The sequence below is a fragment of the Camelina sativa genome, chromosome 8, assembly GCF_030686135.1.
Source record: "Camelina sativa cultivar CO46 ecotype springtype chromosome 8, ASM3068613v1".
In the NCBI taxonomy this organism is placed as follows: Eukaryota; Viridiplantae; Streptophyta; class Magnoliopsida; order Brassicales; family Brassicaceae; genus Camelina; species Camelina sativa.
Genome location: NC_141887.1, coordinates 2,485,383 through 2,508,419, shown reverse-complemented (window position 1 = coordinate 2,508,419; position 23,037 = coordinate 2,485,383). Strand labels below are relative to the sequence as shown.

The 23,037-nt window shown below is 35.7% G+C and overlaps 4 protein-coding genes across 4 annotated transcripts; 1 reads left to right on the top strand and 3 right to left on the bottom strand.

Moving 5' to 3' along the window:
- The first annotated feature begins 80 nt into the window (after positions 1-80).
- On the top strand, positions 81-2,351 carry LOC104705790 (homeobox-leucine zipper protein HAT7-like). The gene is made up of 3 exons (XM_010421867.3): positions 81-513; positions 768-1,213; positions 1,728-2,351. The coding sequence occupies exons 1-3, from the start codon at positions 342-344 to the stop codon at positions 2,070-2,072; spliced, it is 963 nt and encodes a 320-aa protein (XP_010420169.1). The 5' UTR covers positions 81-341; the 3' UTR covers positions 2,073-2,351.
- Positions 2,352-5,226: 2,875 nt separating this feature from the next.
- Positions 5,227-7,535, bottom strand: LOC104705789 (uncharacterized). The gene is made up of 6 exons (XM_010421866.2): positions 6,788-7,535; positions 6,652-6,701; positions 6,418-6,541; positions 6,227-6,334; positions 5,783-6,092; positions 5,227-5,688 (listed from the first exon to the last, which is right to left on the bottom strand). The coding sequence occupies exons 1-6, from the start codon at positions 7,353-7,355 to the stop codon at positions 5,379-5,381; spliced, it is 1,470 nt and encodes a 489-aa protein (XP_010420168.1). The 5' UTR covers positions 7,356-7,535; the 3' UTR covers positions 5,227-5,378.
- Positions 7,536-13,471: 5,936 nt separating this feature from the next.
- LOC104705788 (putative WRKY transcription factor 72) lies at positions 13,472-16,164 on the bottom strand. Its single transcript, XM_010421865.3, has 4 exons — positions 15,937-16,164; positions 15,209-15,811; positions 14,970-15,083; positions 13,472-14,495 (listed from the first exon to the last, which is right to left on the bottom strand). Exons 1-4 carry the CDS (start codon positions 16,003-16,005, stop codon positions 13,656-13,658), a joined length of 1,626 nt encoding a protein of 541 aa, XP_010420167.1. The 5' UTR covers positions 16,006-16,164; the 3' UTR covers positions 13,472-13,655.
- A 4,260-nt stretch (positions 16,165-20,424) lies between these two features.
- On the bottom strand, positions 20,425-22,491 carry LOC104705787 (plant cysteine oxidase 1-like). The gene is made up of 5 exons (XM_010421864.3): positions 22,030-22,491; positions 21,815-21,942; positions 21,586-21,715; positions 20,951-21,166; positions 20,425-20,799 (listed from the first exon to the last, which is right to left on the bottom strand). The coding sequence occupies exons 1-5, from the start codon at positions 22,304-22,306 to the stop codon at positions 20,663-20,665; spliced, it is 888 nt and encodes a 295-aa protein (XP_010420166.1). The 5' UTR covers positions 22,307-22,491; the 3' UTR covers positions 20,425-20,662.
- Between the last annotated feature and the right edge of the window lie 546 nt (positions 22,492-23,037).

The following is a 23,037-nucleotide window of genomic DNA, read 5'->3' as shown; positions in this document are numbered from 1 at the left end:
TACATATCCATGTGCCATTAAATTTCAATTTTAATTTCCCAAGTGTCCTATACAAATTGTATCAAAAGAAAAATCAGCATATGCCCTAAAAGCTTTAGATGGTATAAAGGGTGGGTCCTATACAAACCTCCTATGAACTGATCTCTTTCTTCTTCTTCTTCTTCTTCTCACTAATTCTTCCTCACAAGAAAACTGTCAAAGCTCTTGTGTAATATTGTTCTCCAACAAGTTATCTAATCTAGGAAAATTGATCAGCTCACAATTCATAAGAAGAGTTGATCGCTGCTGGGCTTTGAGAGTTTGTATATATATCATATATTTATATTTTATATATCATATATATGTATATGTATGAGGAGGGAAGGAACAATATTAGTAATAATCAAGAAGGATTGAGATTGGAGATGGCCTTTCCACAACATGGATTCATGTTTCAGCAACTCCATGAAGACAATACTCATCACTTACCTTCCCCTACCTCTCTCCCTTCTTGCCCTCCCCACCTCTTCTATGGTAAGTACCTCTCTCTCTCTCTCTCTCTCTCTCTCTCTCTCTCAAATACACGCACACACACATATACGACAAAAAAAAGAGTTCAAGATCTTTGAATGTTAATTTACCAAAATTTATCTATGTTCCATTGAATGTTTGTTCACTTCGGAATTCACATAGCGACTTCGAGATCATTCTGGACTTCGGCCTTGGAATCCTAAGTTACCAAAAAAGAAACGTGGGTAATTAACTTTGTTGTATTTGTTTTGGTGTAGGAGGAGGAGGAGGAGGAAACTACATGATGAACAGATCAATGTCGTTTACGGGAGTACCAGATCATCATCATAATCTAACTCAAAAAAGCCCGACCACGACCAACAACATGAATGATCAAGACCAGGTAGGCGAGGAAGACAATCTATCGGATGATGGGTCACATATGATGTTAGGAGAGAAGAAGAAGAGGCTGAATTTAGAGCAAGTTAGAGCATTAGAGAAGAGCTTCGAGCTTGGGAACAAGCTGGAGCCGGAGAGGAAGATGCAGCTTGCCAAGGCTTTGGGATTGCAGCCTAGGCAGATTGCGATATGGTTTCAGAACAGGAGAGCTAGGTGGAAGACAAAGCAGCTCGAGAGAGACTATGATTCGCTCAAGAAACAGTTTGATGTTTTGAAATCGGACAACGATTCTCTTCTTGCCCACAACAAGAAACTACATGCTGAGGTATGTAATATACACACAAATTCGACTAGTATTTCTATTTCAACATCATCACGTTACTCCGATCAAACTGATATGAATGTTTGAATATTATATGTTCTTCGTGGTCTATACGATGAAAGAAATAATAAATATTTGATAGTTCGTAAATTTTAGTTGATGACTTATTATCAATAATAATCAAGCATATAAAAACTTCATGGATTAACACGTAGTTGGAGATCTTAGAATGGCTTTAATATGTATATATATAGTATGATATCATTTGCAATTAGATTATTGATAGGCTCTTGATCCAACGCAAAGATGTTTGTCAAAAGACAGTAATTATAAACTCTTTTTGTAATATTAAATAAAGATTCTTGTGTACATACATTTTAAATTAGTAAACTTCCCATGTGCTTGTGGAGTTGACATTACGATAATTTATTTTATTTAACAATTGAATAAATTTATATGTGATAAATCTCTCCACTGACTTTGGTTTACGTGTGATGATATTGGCAACATAAAACAGTTAGTGGCATTGAAGAAACACGACCGTAAAGAATCAGCAAAGATCAAGAGAGAATTGGCAGAAGCTTCATGGAGCAACAATGGGAGCACAGAAAATAATCATAATAATAATACTTCAGACATAAACCATGTGAGCATGATCAAAGATCTTTTCCCTTCTTCAATCCGATCTGCGACCGCGGCCGCAACCACGACCTCAACCCATATCGATCATCATCAGATGGTTCAAGAACAAGATCAAGGATTTTGCAATATATTCAATGGTATTGATGAAACCACGTCGGCTAGTTATTGGGCATGGCCTGACCAGCAGCAACAACATCACAATCATCATCAGTTCAATTGAGTATACTGTTCAAGAACAACTTCATAATCTTCAACATCATACTCATCTTGATATCATTACTATTATCATCAAAAGAAAAATTTCATAGATTTTTTTTTAATTGAGTTATTTTGAAATTATTTGGCACTGTTTTAATTAAATTGAATTGGGTTATTATGTTTTTTTTTTTTTAATTCATTTGGGTTTGTAGAGAAAATTGGTGTATAGGGGGATACTCAACAAATTTGTAGTATGATTTTTCTCGTCACTTCAATTGAATGAATATTTTTTTTTCTTTCATATGCAAATATATATCCGTATATAACAAACCAGCGCATTAAAACATGTTATATTCGTCAGAAATGAAGATTTTTCATTTTTATCGCTCATTTAGCTAGTCGCATTACGCATAACATCATGTTTATTCCCAAAACAAAATCATCAGTTTTATTCACTAATTTTGCAAATATTATTTTTTTCTTTTTCCAAAACTCCAGCTTTATATACTTCTGAAGTGAACGTGTCAAAATGACATCGTCTTGTAAAGTATAACATATAGTATATGATAAATTTTGATTTTAAATATTTTGCTAGGTTGGAACACAAAGCTAAAAAGAAAATAACAAAAACATATGAGAAGTTGCAGATGCATGTGCCTTCGAGTGGGATTCCAGCTCTGCCATTGACACAACATGAGCCATGAAATATATCTTACACCTGACATTTTTCCATCTACCTTTTAATTTATTTTATAAAATCGTGTGCTCGTGTGTGATTTTTTCTTACTATCAGATATATACGATAATGTTTTTAGTAAAAAGTAGTTACCCTGATTTTCGTAAATCATCATCATCCGTCAAATCTGCAAAATTATATATATTTTATATATTCTAAATTTTCGTTCATTTATTATACTTGAAATGTCAATTAACCCCCATTAGTTTGAACAATAGTAAATTTCTATCATCTAATAAATTCTGCTTAAACGATAGAAATTTAGTTAGAAATTTCTATTAATTAACCACTATCGTTATATAGTTAGAATAATTTTTCTTTGCTAGTATAGTATGTTCTTTTTTTTTTTCCCTTTTTTGTGCAAAGTATGTTTTTCTTTCTTATAGTACTTGTAAATTGCAAAATCGACAAGAACGAACTCATACAAAATTATAATATATCATTAAATTTTAATGAACTAATTAAACCAGAGTTTAAAACTCTATTTAATGTGTGTCACGTAGTCAGTCGCATATAGATCTAAGTACAACGTTTTATTCAGTCACGATGTTGAGTACTGTTGTCCTTTTCAAAAACTGATTTAACTTCTTTCTATAGTATATAAAAAAAATTGAACTGAAACTCGAACTGATATAAGTCAGTAAACGTTTTATTTAATTTATTTAAGATATTTACAGTAACCAACTAATATGGAAGCTTTTTTGTGTGTGCAAAATACTAATATGGAAGTTTTTACTAACAATTTTAGATAATAACGATAGTGGTAACACAGGTAACTGAGGAAGATTATTGGAAGCACACATTCCAAAGACGAAAGAGAAAAGTCCAAAAAGAGAACAGAAGTGAAACAGTGTTTCGGAGAAATAGTTCACTCATCTATCTTATTTTTTTTTCGGATCTTTGGATGCTTTTGAATTCAAGAGTTTAATTTTTAATTAGAAACTCTTTATATATATATATATATACATTTATTTATTTTTTATTATTATCATACAAGAAAACAAATAGAGTACCAAATATTTTTCTCCTTTTGTGGGCTCTCCATGTGACCTCACTGCCACCACTTCACTTCCTACAAAAACTCAAACTTGCGATTGTGAAAGTTTGGCCAAAAACGATATGTATGTTCAAAATAAATCTGTATTAGTAGTATCCAGTTAATTATGAGGTAAAGTTGTTAGGTAATGGTTTCTCTTAATTCTGTTATGATACATTACTAAACTTAATCGTTTCAGTTTCACCAAGAATTTCTTTTGCACAAAATTTCGACAAATCGTTTTGAATATTCGACAGAAACCCTTACGACTCTAAATTTTTGAAATACGAATTGCATATTTAGTTTTTGTTCTCATTCTTGTGCACAAAATTATTTCACATGAATTTGATCATGTAGAAAGAAAGTTATAACAAAAGTAAAAAAAAATTATGGTCAGCTCACAAAACTATTATATTCGGACATCACATATATACGTGTACGTACTTACATACGTAGTTTATGGAATATATACATAGCTAGATAATGGCATGTGAGATTTTGGGTTTTTTCTCATATAATTTATAAGGTTGTATAAGAATTTTGGTGAAGTGCACATGTTTATGTTGATGGATAATGGATAGGTCAACTCCTATTAAATGTCTGTTTTCAACTTTTCTACATTTGATTTAACAAACACCGTCTAACGAATAGATTGACCCGCCATAATCGCATTAAATGTATTTTAATTTGATGTTAACAGTAACCGAGAGAGGATTTGTGGATTTTATTTCTTAAGCTGTTGCAGAGGACACTCATTTTATACCTTTGCTTGTGCCCGATTATAATGTGCAATACTGATATATAACATTTCTTTTTAAAAAATGTACATATTGGGGTCGCTGAACTATTCTTAAGCGATTACACACAAAGTCGTATCTCGTTAAAGTTGGTGCATCACAAACTCATTCTTTATATTTAGTTTTAACTTTCAGTTCGTTCGATATTCTAATCTCAAAAAAAAACCTCAGCATTCTAATGATTTTTATTATTTTATTTTAATGAAAGTGGATGTACTGAAATAACAAAAGCGGAGACGAGAAAGTCTATGCTCACGACCACGAGCGACATCTCAACATATGCCCCAAGGGTATTTGTTTGATGAACCAATGAGTAAAAGTCTTCGAAAAGATGCTTTGTATTATACCCCAAAAAAAAAGAATGACGTAGATGCTTTGAAAGAGGACGTCGAGATTCTTAAAAGCACTTGGTGTGAGCATCTTATTGAGATTGGTACGTCCTTGACTACTCATATATATATGGTTATATACAGAATCAGAAAAAATATCAAAAATGAACTACGAAAATTTGGTCATCAATTTACTTATGAAATTATTCTCAGAACCAAAACTATGTATCAAAATAAACTAGCTAGTGCTTATGAGTTATACATAAAATACGTACGTAGAGATGAAATAAACACGTTAGGTTCATCATGAAATTTGATAGAGTAACAATTGTTACAAACTTACAATATAATTATAGTTTCTTCTTCATGAACATTAAACATGGAACATGGTTCCATAGGTAATAATGCATGTACCAAAATCTAAAACAATCTATGAAACAATCGAAAACTTGAAGAGCATTGTGTGTTTGTAATTTTTCCCTGGCTCGACAATCTGTGAAGGAAATTTCGGATAATTTAATGCATCTGGATAACTTTGTGTTTCCAAACATAATCCTCCGTAAGCTTGGTTAACGGCCCCATTCTTCCCTTTGATATCCTTTAACATTCCTCCGGTATAGAATTGCAAACCCGGTTGGTTCCCGGATAACTCCATTTTCCTCCCTGATTTCTTATCTACAAGTTCCACTATTTTCCTCATCTGATTCGCCTGGCCATCTAAGCAATAGTTTATATCGTATCTGCAAGGTTTTAAAAAGAATCATATAGGTAAAATAATCATACCAAAATTATATTTTAGCAAAGTATATATATATATATGCTACCCACACTCACCCTGTTTTAAGATCCTTCATATTATCTTTTATAGGACGGAGTTGGAGAAAATCATACGGTGTTCCTTTTACCGGAGAGATTTGTCCGGTGGGAATGAGCTCACCGTCGACCGGAGTATAACTTGAACCAAGGATTTGGATTTCTTCAGACAAAATATCTCCAGCGTTATGACCACCAAGATTCCAATAAGTATGATGAGCTAAGTTCACCGGAGTTGCTTTATCATTAGGCTTTGCCTCCATCACCACACTCAGTTCATTGTCTTTAACAAGTTTATATGTCACCGTGGCGTTGAGTTCTCCGGGAAACCCTATTGTTATATAAGCAAAAAAAAACCTAGCAACCGTTAATTTAATTCTTCCTTAAAATAGTACATTTCAAACGTTGGGGTGAAATAAAAGAATTGAAAAATAATATGAGGTTTGTAAATCAAAAGTTTTGGACCTTGATCACCATCTGGACTTGTGTAAGTGAAGACAATGTGAGGACTCTTGCCATCATACTTGTGTTTTGCTACTGCCCACACAACATCCCCAAACCCTTTCTTCCCACCTAAATCAACAAAAGTGTCACCTATCAAATATAAATCATAACTGATTGATCTAATTATGTTTTAGCACTCATAATTAATTTACCATGAAGTGTGTTTTTGCCATCGTTGGCACTTGTCTTGTACTCTTTACCGTTCAATTTGAATTGGGCCTTTCCTATTCTATTTGCTACTCGTCCCACGGTTGCTCCAAAATAGACTTTATCGGTCTAATTAGTGATTACAAATTACTTTATTAGTTTAGTGTAAGAAAATAATGATTGTTTAAACAAATAAAAAAAAATAAAAATAAAAAAGGTAAAAACAAATTTCGACATACCTTGTAGCTTTTGACGCTATCATAGCCAAGAACAATATCGTCAATTTTCCCTGAAAATTCGTATTGAACATTAATTATAATAAATCTTTATGAGTAGTATTTTGGCTAATGATTAATCGTGATTTGATTCACTAACCATTTTTATCAGGGAAGTGTAGAGACATGATTGAAGCACCCCAATTTGTGAATTTGACTGTTAGATTTCCTTTCTTGAGTTCGTATAATCCGATATTCGCCTTTTCATTATCATCTCCATCCGTTTCATCTTCATCATCGTCGTCATCATCAGTATCATCATCGGTGTCATCATCATCATCATCATCATCATCCTCTTCACCGTGTCCATCCTTCTTTGTATCCTTATGCTTCTTTTCATCTTTATCATGACCAGCACTCTTCTTCTCATCAACATTGTCTTTCTTTTCATGTTGATCACCTTTTTTACTCACATCATCATCATGCCCTTTCTTTTTTTCCTTCTTATCGTTTTCATCATCATTAGAACCAACCTGGTGAACGCCGTCATCTACCTTTTCACCTCCTTTCTCTTTGTCTTTACTATTATGATGATCAACATTCTTCTCTTTCTTACTGCTCTCCAGATCTTTGGATTTCACTTCAATGTTGTCGGCAAACGAGACACTTATCACAACTCCTAATGTAACCAATAGAACCAAACATAACAATATAGAAACTCTCGCCATATTGAAGAAGAAAGAACAAAAAAAAAAGAGTTAGAAAGTAATATGAGTCAGATGAATTTCTTGGTAAGTATTTATAGGTTGAATGTTATTTAGATAAAATAAGACAAAAATAGGAAACTGTGACGAATTTGTGATTCACAGAAAAGTCAGGAGATAAAACCGGATTGTGTTTCCAATTATATGTAAATTTTTTCCTTATCACAAATTAAAATGCTTTACAACTAAAGCTGCATGCATGGATCACCGAACTCTCTCACAGATGTATCATTAAAATGGTGTGTTGGTGTTTATCACATAAATCACTTGGGCTTTTACGTTAAATGTCAAAGATTTCTCGCTATAGCCCATTTTATTAGGCCCACTAAGGCTGAGTCAGCCCTATCAGAAATGTCACACTTGTTGGACGACAAGCCTTCTTCGCGTGGTCTTAATTTACTCGCGTGTGGTTACATTATTCACTGTTTTTATGTTAATTTTCTTTTTCACACTCATTTTTTATTTTCTTTATTTATTTATTTATTTATTTTTTTTGCTAAATATCATTAATATGAAAATATAGGGTTTACAAATACGTAGCACCTACAATTAAAGCAACCATGACAAAAAAATAAAACAAGGTTACAGTAAGATTAGAAATTATATGGGAAAAACCGGGTGAATTAACGGATCCAAAGGGACAAGAGGCTTTGTCAGCGTTTTTTTTTGTCCCTAGACTTGATGATGTTGGTGATCTCATGGTCGGCAAAATTAAAGATAACCTGAGGAGGAAGGCTATTGGAGTTGTGCAAGATGTTGTTCCTTTGACGCAAGAGATTGTATACCACCACATGGGCGGTTATTTTCCTTAGCAGTAGTGAGGCAGATGTAGAAGAACGACGCATCCATGAAAGGAGTTCCGGCCAGGAAGAGAAGAGCCTCTGACGCGGGTGGATCTTATTAAAGATCAGTTTCCATACCTGTGCAGAGAAATCACATACTAGCAAAAGGTGGTCCCTGGTTTCAGAGGCGAAAGAACAGAGGCAGCAAACATCCGATTGAACCAATCCCCAAGCGCTCAGTCTGTGCTTTGTTGGAAGGCGGTTGAGATTACTTACCCACATGTTGAAAGCATACTTTGGCACAACTCCTTTAAACCAAACCAGGGGAGCCCAATCTTTTTTTGAGTCACGAGGCCGTAGAGCATCCCAAGTCGCAGTAGTTGAAAAACCTTGGCAAGTAACATTGTTTACACGCCAAACATAATCATCGGGTTCCGAGTCAGGTGATGGCAATGGTAAGGTGCAGAGGTGCTCGTAGATAGTCAGTGCATGATCCGATCGAGTCAGGGGCAACTTCCACCCTGCTTCATCAATTGCATCAGCGACTGATGCAGATAGAGAGATTCTCAGGATTCTTGATCCAATGTCTCCAATGCTCTTTATGAGAGAGCCAAGTGAGGTCCAGTTGTCGTACCAATAGGATGCTGATAGCCCATTACGCATCCTACACTTCAATAAATGTTCCGCGAGAGGTCTTAACTGGAGGAGTGATTTCCATGTCCATGAGTCGGTCGAATGGTTTGTTACTTGCCAAAATGACATGTTTCTTAGGTGATAGTGACGATACCAAGCTGCCCATAGAGAATCCTTTTGATCGAATAATAACCAGATTATTCGAAGGTTCAAGGTTTTGTTCCATTCCAAAAGTCTTCTCAAACCAAGACCCCCTTCATTCTTTGGAAGACAAACCACATCCCATGAGATTCTAGCCTTATTCTCCTCAATATTTCTAGACCAAAGGAACCTGGAACATAGGCTTTCAATTCTCTTTATACATCCTTTCGGTAGAACAAAAGTGGACATCCAGAAGTTTATAGTTCCAAAAATGACCGAGGCGATTAATTGCACTCGACCGGCAAAAGACAAGGACTTGGTCACCCATGAGCGTAATTTTCCCGAGAGACCCGCGTGGAAGAGCTGACTCTTATTCTTGTTGACTGTCAAGCCGGACCAGAATGCAAAGTCATCAAGGGCTTCGCAGATTCCATGAAGGGATGAGTGACCTCCATCAAAGAAAATCATGACATCATCCGCAAACATGAGGTGCGAGATGTCCAAATTGGTTGTCTTGGGGTGGGAGTGGATGTATCCTGCTGCAAACCTTGAGTGAAGGAGCTTGGAGAAGACTTCCATCGCTAGTACGAAGAGATAAGGGGACAAGGGATCTCCCTGTCTGAGCCCTTTTGCACTTTTAAAGAAACCCCCATTGCATCCATTTACAGAGATAGTGAAAGTAGGTGTGGAGATGCATTGGTGTATCCAATTAATGAACTTCTCGGGGACACGAAGAGCACGAAGGGCGGCAATGATGAAATCCCATTTCACTGTATCGAAAGCTTTCCTCAGGTCAACTTTCAGCATGCCTCTAGGGGAGATATTCCTCCAGTTGTAACCATGGACCAATTATGTGGCTAACAGAACATTCTCTGCTAAAGATCTTCCCGGAAGGAAAGCTGATTGTGAAGGAGATATCACATGTGCCAAGAGACTCTGGAGTCTATTGGTCAGTAGTTTGGTAATGACCTTGTAGAGAGTGTTTAGACATGATATTGGGCAGAAATCAACAGCACTCGAAGCATTCGGTGTCTTTGGCATGAGAACTAGCGTAGTAGCGTTCCATTGCTTTAGCATAGAACCTGAAATAAAGAATTCTCTCACTGCAGCAACAACCTCTGCTCCGATCACACTCCAAGACTCTTTGAAGAACTCAGTTGGAAAGCCATCCAGACCACATGCTTTATTTCTGGGGAGGGAGAGGAAAGCTGTTTTGATATCTTCATCCGAGAATTCCTTCTCTAGATCAGCAGCCTGGTGTTGAGAGCATCTGAAGGTGAGAAGCAGGTTCATATCCTCTTGCTCCATATTATAAGGATCCTCCGTATAATTTAGGAGCCTTTCAAAATAATCTGCGCAGTGAGCACTAATCTCGTCCTGAGTCCGATATAAGTTGCCATGTTCATCCGAGAGTACATGAATGGTATTGATTGCTTTCCTCGAGTCTGCCATTCGATGAAAATATTTAGTGTTACTGTCCCCTTCTGCAAACCAGGTTACTCTGAATTTTTGGAGAAAATAGGACTCTTCAGCCGCAGCCAGAGTAGCCCATTTAGTCTGTGCTTCAAGCTCTAAACCAGCGTTGAGAAACGAGGGATCTGCTAAAGTGTGCTTCTGGCAGCGGATTAGGAGATCATGAGCCTCCTTTGTGCGCTTTTCCAAATTTGAATAGTTCTGTTTGCTGAAATCCTTAATTGGCTTCTTAAGAGCCTTCAGCTTCTTGGACATCCGGTACATTGCTGAGCCAGTTACATTTGTGGAATACCAAATCTCTCTGATCAGATCAAAGAACTCTGCATTATGGAAGAGGAAGTTATAGAATTTAAATGGCCTCTGTGCAGCGATTTGAGTTGCATCGAGGGTTACACCACAAACCGCATGATCAGAAAAGTCCGGTTCTCCAAAGACGTCTAACGATGAAGGGAATTTGTAATTCCAGTTCTCATTTACCAAGATACGATCAAGTTTTTTTGCAATAGGTCTTTCTTTTCTCTTGTTCCACCAGGTAAACGAGTTACCTTTGAAAACTAGGTCTGTGAGCTCTGCATTTAGGAGACAGCTTCTGAAATCTCTGATTCTCTAGTCAACATTTGCTGCTCGATATTGAGAATGCTCATGCGGGTGGAGAATTTGGTTAAAATCTCCCAACATAACCCATGGTTTCTCCAAAACTCGTTGAGTTGAGTCCATCGCAACAATCTCGTCCCAAAGCTCTTGTCTTTTATCCTCCTCATTTGCAGCGTATACAATAGATATCACAATCCATTCTTGCTCTCTAGGTAGAAGAACTTCACACGTAATCATTTGAAGAGACTTTGCCACCGTGATCACTTGCACACTTGGATCCCATATATCCCAAATTTTCCCTAAGTCGGAGAAAATATAGTTTTCCTCAAAAAGACAACCATGAAGAAGGTTGTTTATAAACTTTAGCTCCTTCGGTTGTTTGACATGCGTCTCAATAATGCCGCCAAAAATAGGCTTATTTGCCCTAAACCATTTTTTAAATCCGCGTCGGTGACTCGCTATATTTAATCCCCTGACATTCCAACAAAAAAGTTTTGTATACATAAAACTAGTGAGAGAGTTTGAGGCCCTTGCCTTGTTGAACTTTCCGCTGCCGTTTGGACAACACTCTTATGAAACGCTCCTCTTCAGAATCAGTAGACATCACATCAGATGAGTCTTCCGCAATGTCTGAGTTTGGGTTGCTAGAGCCTCTTGTGTCAGTCCCACTGATGGACTCACGTAGCACGTGAGAGGATACATTTAAGTTTGTAGGTTTGTCAGACTGAGTCACGATCAACTCATACATCACCGGCGCTGAGGTTTCTGTGGATTCTGGAGTCGAACTATGGATTTGGGACTCGGTTAGGATTGCCGAGCCTGTATGATGGGACGAAACCTCTCTCAAACTATTAACTTTCAGGAGGTTTTCCACTCGTGAGTTCAGGTGGGGTTATTGAGTTTTTACCTTTCATTCTTGGGAGTTTGATCTTGTATCTTTCCCAATACGGATTATGGTTCCAGAAGTTACGGCAGGAGTTCGTGATCTGCGTCTTTGGTGGTTTCGACGCTTGTTTTGATCCCTGACATGCAGCTTTGGGCACATTTCCAAAGCGTGCGTAGTGGAGGAACAATTATTACAAGTAATTGGTGCAGCACGACAGTGTCGCAGGCTGTGACCTATTTCCTTGCAGTGAGAGCACACAGGAGGCATCCAAGGGCTTGATACCAGTACCCGGCGGATTTCACCTGAGTCAAACTGAACGTTTACTGCCTCCGGCAGGGGCTTCCTCGGGTCAATGGTGGTAAAAACATTCGCAACTTCCAGGTTTGTTTTGTTAGCAGTAGAAGAGTGTAAGCACTTTGGATGACCCACTAGACCGGCTATACGAGTGAGGCCTTCTTCATGGAAGAACTGGAAAGGAACATTTCGCAATTCAAGCCATATTGGGGAGGAGGATAATTATGGCTTGGTGGGGATCACTCTCGGTTCCCAGTTTGCCACGAACATAGTTTTGCCCTCGATTTGACACAACCGCTGATTGAGCACTCTGCAACGAGTAAGTGTGTTTGGAATTCGAAAGAGGAACGCATTACCTTCCAGCTTTGAAACTGTGATGCCTCTATTCTGTTTACTCCAAATACCATTGACAATGTTGTGTATTGTTCCCTGGGATGGAGGGTCGGAATAGAACTGACCGATGATGAAGAAGTCCCATGCTTTCTTGTTGCGTTCAATGACCTCATTGGGAATGTTTACACACAGTTCACCGGAAGGGAGAGTGAAAGGAGATCCAAGTTTCTTTTTATTAAGGGTTGTTTGCCGGTGACGCTTGTATTTGTAGGGGTTACAGAAGGAAGTCGGGGGCTTCCATTCGTCGCCATCTTTTCGGGGGAGGTATGTTCCTCAGTTGAGGGGGGAGGGTTCACCACTGTGGGTTTACAGGGGATGGCCAAGTCTGTTTGTGAAACAGTCGATTGGGCATATGATGAGGCCTGAGCACAGGACTCTGTTTGAATGGAAATCTCGACACCGAAGGTTGTGCCTTCAACGATGGAGATAGGGGATTTCACTGTGGTAACTGGATCTGGAGTTGACACAGAAATCGAGGTAGCAACTAATGGCAGATCTGGAGCCAAAATGGTAGACAAAGATGAGTCTGAAGGTTGAGTGGGTGTCACAGGGATGGGGGGTCCAATGGCTTTCGACCCGCGGCATCTCTCGAGCGATTTTTTGGGACGAGGGAATCGGTAGCTCTAGCGTACACGGCTGCAAACTTCGACGACCCGGGGACAGTTCCTCGAATCGGTTTACGCTTCTTTCTTGTCATGAGAAGAAATTTCCGACCACCGGCGTGAGGCCGACATCGGGGACAAGGGGAGGAAAAGGTTCTACAACACAAATTTCATTGCTCTTGTTCTTTATCTTTTGATTACTTTACTAGATAAATGAATTATTAATTGTATCATCTCATTCTAAATTCAATTAGATTAAATATTTGCTATATACACAAGAAAAACATTAAAATTGTACATTTAATTTTGGTTTATTTGAATTCTGTTCCACAGTTTCCTAACTTGAAAACAAAAAAATAAACACTTTCGAGAGATGGACGAACAAGAATCAACATCTTTTGATACAATATACTAAAACACCTAATAAAAAAATCACCCCAAAAATGAAGAAAAACAGGAAGAACCTCTAGCTTTTCTCTTCCTTGTTAACGAAACTAGTCGTAGAAGACGAAGAAGAAGAATTCTTGAACATAGAGAAGGGAGGAAGTTGCGACGATGGTTGGTCCAAAGACGCACCCGTTTGATTACTAGCCATTATGTTAGACATCAATAAGCTGCTAAAATAGCCTCCACATCCTTTGTTATTATTCGTCGTGGTGGTTTGTTGAATGGAATTTCGTGGACCGGCGACCTGTTGTTCCCCGTTGGATCCCACCATAGATGAGATCGCTGCTGCGATCACCGAGTGGAAACTTGGGTCGGAAGTAAGCGCTTTTGTTAGGGTTTCTGTTAAGGACTGGCTATTTTGGACTGTTTTCCCTAGGTTGGACGTCCCAAACTGGACGTTATTGTAAGGATATGGAGTATAAGAAGAATACCCATTACCCCAAATCGCCGGTAGGTTAAGATTAGACGAGGTTGATGATGACGATGCATTAGACGAGAAATTTAGGCTTGTGGATGGGAATCTTTGGAAAGAGTTTGAGAACTTGTTGAAATTTAAAGAAGGCAATGAAGAAGAAGATGGGTGTTGTGGGGCGGTGAGGTCTAGAGTGACGGTGGGGTGTAATGGGGAGTGAAGAGTGGGTGAATAGAAGGATTTGTTGCTGTTGTTGAATCTTGAATTATCGTATAGGTTGTTTCCTATTATTTCGGCGGCTGATGAGGAGGAGGAGCCGGAGAGGATCATGGAGGCGGCGGCTGAGGTGGTGGAGGCCATTGTGGTGGCTGAGAGTGGAAGAGGGTGGCTGTGTGTTCCTTCATAGGTTGTGATTAGTATGGACATGTCATCTGCACATCTTTGGACCTAAAACCAATCATTGTTTAAGAGAAATTGTTAGATCTTTTTTTTGTTTGGATGTTACATTGGCCGCTACAAATATTTCTACGATAACATAAGGAAAACACAAACGCAAGAAAACAAAACAGTCGTTGTCATAGTACTATATAGTAAGGATTGTTCAATTTTGATGTCTATGGACACCATTCAAACTACTAGTCTGCGAACGATGTTGAATAATAAATGGTTCATGATGCCTCTATCTAATCTAACCAAGTTAAACTAAACAATTCATCGAAAAGACCAACAAATTCTTTAATTTTTCCTTCATATTGTCTAATATTTTTCTGAATGAAAAAAAACTCTATCAGATCCAAACCAAACCAAGATGAAATTCAATCACAGTGTTTTTTCGATTAAAATTTGACTAGTTCATACTTTACCAAACTAATTTCTTTAAAAAAAAATGAAAAACCAGGGTTATTTGGTAGATATATATACCTGTTTTCTGACTGGACATCCAGGTGCAACCGTGCAGCGATAATATGCTCGTGGACATGGGTTTCCTTTTGCAATCTTTTGTCCATATTTTCTCCATTGACAACCATCATTCATCTATACAGCATATAACAAGCATGTCCGAATCAATATTGATCATAGATACATAATCAAATTGTTTTACAATGACCGACGTTACGTTATAGATCAATTTAGAATGTATATAAATCAAAAGGACGTACCGTTGGTGTGTCACATCTTGCTCTAACACAAACTCTAGCTCTCTTAACATGGTTTTGTTGACCGGCCTCACCTTCAACATCGCCACCGGAGGCTGGTGCCGGAGAGCTTCTCTTTCCGGTAACTTTACTTGGCGGCCAGGTTTCTCCAGGAGCTTCTTCTGTGCTATTTTCCAGGCTAGAATTGGCCGTGTTATCCATAGATAAACTCACGTTTAATTCACGGCCGTCGCCGTTATTGATCCCTAAGGTCAAGCCGGCCTTGGTCAACTCTTTGTCAGCGTTGAATTCTGCGCTCTTTGCGTCTTTCTCTTCCTTTTTGGGGATGCTATCACTCGGGGAAGAACTTCTTCTCCCGAGTGAAAGTGATACAAGCTCGCGTTCTTGATCAAAAGAACTCAAATCTGTCGTATTTGGCTTGGGATGATTTTGGTTTTGGGTTGGGTTGTCTGAAGGTTCTTGTTGAATTATGTCGAAGAATCTGAGTTTGAGAGTTTTGTAATCACTTTCAATTCGTTCGAGCATCCCTTTAAGCTTCTCGTTCTCTTCCTTCACCTCGCTCATCTCGGCCTTGGCAGATTCAAGTTCTTGATGATCACCATCATCCTAATAAAAAGATCATTGCATAAAAAAATTGATTAACTTCTCAACTAAATCTAAAATTGTCCAAGGAGTTCTTTCATTGACATATATAGTTTCTGTATATTAACATATAGAGTTGGTATATTTACCTTAACAGATCCAAAAACCTTATCCTTAAGAGGAGAATCTGAAGCGGGTAACTTCAAGAGAACCTCCATTGCTAGAAATGTAAAAGATCTTTGTCTTCTTCTTGTTGTTTGAATTATCTTTCTCTCTTTGTTGTCTCTATTTCTTCTCCATAAACAGAATATCAAACGCTTTACTTATAGCCATATGTGTTTGTGTGTAGTTTCTTCGAGGGGACCCAAAGCGTCAACACTTCAACATGTTCAATTTTTTATTTTATTTTAATTGAATTTTGGTACTTTTTCCTCCAATCATATCTGTGTAATATATTCTAAACTAACTAGGGAAAATAAATAAATTGTTTCCTGACTTTGTTGATAATATTACCACTTCTCCGTTTTAGTAGGGTCAATTAAAATAAATATTACAACTAGTACATAAAAAAAAATACCTTTTTAATCATAGTTAGTAGTATAATTTTCGAATCTTTTTGTATGTTTTGACTTTTAAAAAGCATAAAAATAAATTTGAATACATATTAGTGAATTTAATGGTATTTAACATAAACCTAATGAAGAACTTTTACATGTAAACTTTGATGAATTTTAATAAGGAGTATAAATTTCCTTCTTATTAATTGAACCAAGTGTAGGTAGAGTCTATATGGATCTTGATTATTAAATTAGAGTACACTATTAAAATGTCCAAATGCAATAAATGAAACTAGTTAATTCCTATAAGAAAGAGCCTAAATGTACGGCGTCAAATAGAGATTGTATAATGTGAAAGGATATGTCCTTGAAGCTTCATGGGAGAAGACTTATATTTCTTGGCCTCACATCCACATGAGCATTCGTCAACTCTTTAAATCTATATTGTTCCTTTATTTAGTGTATTTATTAGGCCTCCCTCATCAAACACATGTTTTCCAAATTTGTACCAATTTACACAATCACAGAGACATACCATTCAGTTTATCCAAGTGTACATATATAGACGATAATATTTCTGTTTGGTAACAGAAATTGTATAATCACGACATAATTCTTCGGATTTTGTGTTCTACCATGTGAGTGACAAAAAAATGCCATTTTCTTATATGTACATTCGTTACTTCTTTACTTAGGGTTTCTAACATTTTATTCTGTATATTTTTTAACTTTAGATATTTGTTTAGTATTATTAATCTTTACCAGAAAATAAGTATTTTATTTGAATTAGATTCGAGTATAATTCAACAATAGGTCATTAAGTAACAAATCTATAAAAAGTCAAATCATGCACATAACAAGAGAAAGGATAAGAGACATAGAGCTAAAGAGAGAGCCAAAAAAGGATCTGAGATTTTCACCTCATACGGCTCCTCGTTCAATTCTTTCGAAGTAACAGCATTAGGCATTTGATTAATGTTATATATGTAATGTAAACCTTGTTCATATGGTAGGCCAAAGGGTGCGTATACCGGTCAATACGCTGGTCACACACGGTAATTATATGATTTCGTCAACTATTGACTTTGCTAATAAAAATATTAATCATTTTTTCCAATGTTATTATCATATTTTTGTTACATCTATTTTCATTTAATCATTTTATAACCAATTAACTTGCGAATGTCAAATGCTTCACATAGTTGATACTTGATATATATAGTTGTCAAATTTCGTCAATGACGTAACGCTGCATCTGCATGGCGTTGAAAAAGAAACATGCATTATTCGTTGGTTCTATTCTAGCTCTTATTATAGAAAGTAACATATAGAAATAGTTTAGTTTCAACTCTTAGATATAAGGAAATACATATTTTATTATTTATAATTATACACATATGAGCGTTATTCGTAAACAAGTAAAATTACGAAGGGAGCACATTAAGTAGCTAACCATTTCTTATTGATATAAGCTAGCAAATTGTAAAAAAAAAAAAAAAAAAAATTATAAAGTTCGTAGTGCCGTCTTTCCTGTCTCCAATTCTTCAAACCTAACAATTTATAGTTTTTTTTCAAATCAATACTATAATTTATAAATGTTCGTAGTGCCGTACCTAACTATAAGAAGAAAAAGGAATAAAAACGGATTTTTGATTATGATCGCACAGCATTTAATAAATTTATTTCGTGAATATGATTAAATTTACATATAGCCAAGTTGAATCTTGAATACTTAATTGGGTCTCGATCCAAGTTTTCATTTTTTTATCTTTTGGGGATCCAAGTTTTCTATTTTTTATCTCAAAAAAAATATTAGTAAACATTTTGATCAACTCAACTTACATACATCATCCCTTTTGCGCAAATTTGTTAAATATATAAACTAAAGACTTTCTTGTTAAATATTATAAATGTGAACAGTTCATTATAAGGTTAAGTAAACATCGTGGTTGCAATGTGGCTTTTGTTTAATTGATTAAACAAAACGGCTTACTTTTTTTCTTTTTTCTTTTTTTTTTGACATCAAATAGAACAGCTAACTATTAAATTAGTAATGAGATATTACATTAGCACGTCCCACATGATTAATTCGATTAACTAAGTAAAACTATTTGTACTAATTACATGGAAATTTTAAAGTGTTTAATGATAATCTTTTGTTAATTTGTTGATGTACGCCATTACTCTTTTTTTCTTTTTTTGCAAAGCCATTACTCTCTTTACCTGTAAATTTCATCTTTTTAATGAAAAAGTTTTTGTTTTTGTTTTTTTTTGTTTTTTTTTGTGATGACTAACCCTTCAGTTAAATTTTAAAGAGTGATGCTGAAATTTTAATATTTTTATGTGGAAAACTATTGATGCTTAAATCATCCATAGTAGGACAAAGGAAGATTATCAACCTTTTAGTCTTATTTAGACAATAAAAAGTCTTTGGTCAACTGTATTAATTATTTTTCTTCCTATATATTAGCGATAATTTTCTTTAATCAGTTCCAGTGTATTAGTTATGTTCATATGGTCACACTGTTTAATAGTAAATTTGCAAGAAATAAATTGAATTTTTCAGACAATGAGTGAATGAAAGGGTCAACTAGCATGTCTCTAAGACTTGCATTGCAAAGACAGATCAGCGATCTTGACCTGAACTTTCATAGAATTGGGTTATCTGGTTAATATATCCAAAACACTTACAATTTTTTTTTTGGAAATGACCTTCTCAATTTCTATTACTTCCGACGAAAATTTGAATGAAATTATTAATTATATGATTTTAAATTTAATGTTACTGTAATCTCGATTTGATATTAATGAAGTTTTTTTGGCATGAAAATAACCAATAATCTGTATCTGTTGATTTTCAATTTAATGTTACTGTAATCTCGTTTTTATATTTATGTATATTTAGAGAGATGTGATAAATAAAATTGTTAGTATAAAATGTTTGATATTTACATTGTGTACATTGTGACGAAGAATTCGCATTTGCTGGTCATTAATACGAAATACAGTTATACTAAACTTACAAGTTATTTTTGTGTCATCAACTTGCGAACAGATTGTATAATGACCTAAGGTCAATGGTTTAGATTTAGACATTGAAATTAAACAAATAAAGAAAGAAAGATTTATAAAGTTTAAAAGACAAGTTGGAGATTCTCTATATTGAAATTTTAGGTCAATGGTTTAAGATTGGTCATTGAATGAATTGTTATTTAATTATTTTTTGTTGGGTTAAGGCTCCCATCTCTATGCATTATCCAAGATATTTGAATTCAAAACTAATCAATTTTAAATTAGCAGATATATAGTCTTGATTTTAAGTTGAAGGAATCATAGTACATGTCCATGTACATCTTGTAGTACTCTTCTCCGTGGAAATTGAGCACATCGGCCGGTTTAAATTCCAAAGTTCTTAAACCAACTATCCGGTTAATTGCTATATCGTTGCAATTGCTATATCGTTGCTTGGAATATATCCAAGTACTTTGTCCTAAGTCAGCATACAACCTCAACAGAAAAGGAAAAGAAAGAAACAACGCAACGTTCAGAAATTAATTTAGTTCTCTAACAATGGGATCTCCTCCAATAATTGATAACGAAATGAAGATTTTTTTTCTACAATCCATATGCAATAATTATATCAAAGCCATCCAAGCTAAGAGTAAGAGCATCACCAAGAGCTACTTCATTTTTCAAGTATACAAAGACTTAGATATTTGAAGTATGAGTCCTCTTCAATGGTAAAACTATTCAACTTCAAAGGAATTTGTATTTAGGAGTATAATAATTTTCATATTGATCATAAATAAATAAGATCATAAAAACTTTTATAATAAACTAAAAACGTTTGCAACAGACGACACAATGGTTTTTTCTATTTTTTGTCAGACCAAAATCTATGAATGAACCAAAAAGATCAACTTCTCAAACGAACTAACCTTGCATTCAAACAAATTGATTTTTCCTTTTGTTAAATGTTATTGTGTGTGTTTATATCATTAGAAAATGGAGATCAACTCAAGATTTAATCAACAAAAAAAAAAAACAATCAAAACAAATTCTAAAACCCCTGATTCTGAATACATATCAAGTCAAGTCCATTTTATTTTGGTTACTACTATTGGAAAGAAAGAACTTGAACATAGAGACCAAGATTTAGACTAAAACCAGTAAAGTTCTTTCCTATTTTCCTGTGTTGCTTTCCTGTTCTTTTTTATGTACAAAGAAGAATTTAAACTAAAGAAAAGAAAGAAAAAAAAAAAAAAAAAAAAAAAAAAGCTGATTCGAAATCTGAAAAGTGAAAAGGATAAAAGAGCTCTCAATCATCAACCTTTGGGCCTCTGTATAATGCTCCAACTACGTTCGTATGATCTTCTGGATTATCATCCCTTTCTTGCAACCATGCATAATAACCTTCCTTCTCCTCTTCTTCACATCTAAACACCTCATCATCCCCTGAAAACAACATAAACTTTTAATCGACATGTCTAATTATGATAGTAAACTTTTAATCGACATGTCTATTTATGATAGTTAACTTTTAATCGACATGTCTAATTATGATGTAAAGACTATTCATGATTAGTATGTTATATAAGAAGCTGACCTGATGAGGGTTTGTCGAAAGGGAAGTCTAGAAAATAAGTGCAATCTTCCGGATTGGAGTAAGGGGGCCCGAGCACGTCTAGCACCGCGCAAGCTGTTTTAGCTGTGAACCGATGCATGTTCCCGCCATCATCCGGATACAAAATCGAGGCGTTACATGGCGCGGTGAATGTTGAGTCCACCTTCAATTTCGCTAGCCGTGTTTTTGGATCTCTCACTACAGTTGTGATTAGAGTAGACCAAAGCGAATTAACTTTACTTACAGTAACATTAAGTCTAATACGGAGACATTACAACTTAATTTGCTTGGTAAGTGGTAACACTGCGCTGCGGGATGGCAAAATTTCGCAAAACAGTGTAAATGAAAAAAAGTGGTACACCACATCCCCTATAATACTATCAACGTTCCCCACCACTTTAGGTATTACCAATCATAGCCTATAACGTTGAACCAAATTGGGATATTGGATCTTCTACATAAGAAGTTAAAAGTGACTTATTTTTTTTTTCCCTTATATCACAATGCTCATTCTAATATCTAATGAACCAACCATATATAGTAACTGCAAGATGACAATAACAAACAAGTACTCTCACAGTCTCACAAAAGTTTTCTTGGGATGAAAGTAAACTTACTTGGAGCATCAACCACCCAATCATACGACTTGATGTGCATTGTACCAAAGAGTATCTTACTAAAAACAGTCATCCCTGGATGGTTATGAAGTGGAATGACGCCAGAAGGCGGCAAACAGAATATCCCAATCTGCCATAAAAAAAAAAAAAAAAAGAAACCCTAATCATCATGATTACTTATACCACAAGAAAGAGAACAACATACAAGTGAGAGTGTTTCTTTTTATACCGAGAATTGAGCACATTCGTGTAGATGCAGATACGTTATCGGCGGCGAAGACCCATTATCTAGTCCGACGTTTGGTCGGAAATACGGCATGGTCGGAGTTAAACCGACATCCTCTGGTTTCATATTGTCTGATATAAATCAAAAACCAACAAATGAAAAACTCAAAACTTATGAAAAAACCTAAAACAAGAATCTGATAAAAAAAATGTGAATACCAAGAATCTCTCGTAGGAGTTGGATTTTATCTAGAGAAGGAACAACACCAGGACCACAATCAGAGAACACTTGTTTGCAAGTATTAAACAGCCGCCGCACCGGCGTGATCTCATCATCAACCGGAGAATCAATCTTATTCTTCCGTCGCCATGTCATCAGCACCTTCTTGTTCTTCTTCTTCTTCTTCTTGTTAACAGAATTGGGATTAGCCTTACATTGATTCTTACTAGAAATCAATTCCAAAACATCTTTCTCTGGTTTCATCTCAAACCCCATAAATCTCACCAAACTCAACCTAATAGCACTGAAAATATTAAAAAAAAAATCTGAATCTGGGGAATGGTTTAAAGAAGAGAAGAATGAATTGAGAGAGAAGTATAAAACAGGGGAAAAAGAAAAGAAAAGGAAAAAAAAATAATACTATAAGAAAAAAGAGAAGATAGAGAGATACCATTACCAATACAAAACCAGGGGCCATTCTTTTCAAATCCTATGGGCTCTCTGTTTTGTTTTCTCAAACAGCGGAATTCTTTTTTTTTTTTTTTTTTTATCCGTTTCGGTCTTCGCAAAGGGGTAGATTTGGAATTGTACGCACACACTAAAATGTTTTTTATACATTACCACTTGCTCGGTTTACTCGGTTATGCTTAAACCGGATTTTATCATCTTACAATGCAATCAAATTAACTTACGAATGGTTGATTCATCGATATGGAAATATTGATTCATTCCACAAATAGGAATGAAAAAAAGTAACTTGGATGTGTTTTTTGAACTACTTTACAATCAGAGGATGGTTTTGTTTGTGTGTTTTTTTTGGTGGTGGCTATGTTTGTTTATGCGTTTGCTTTAAGTGAAGGCATTCGTGTATAGATTAGATAAGGAAAATGCCGAGTTTGGCCTTGAAATCTTTTTTTCCTCGCCGGATTGTATGGGAATGAGTACTAGGAATCTTTGTTTTTTGTTATCTTAATTTTTATACATATTTTAAAAATATATATATAGTA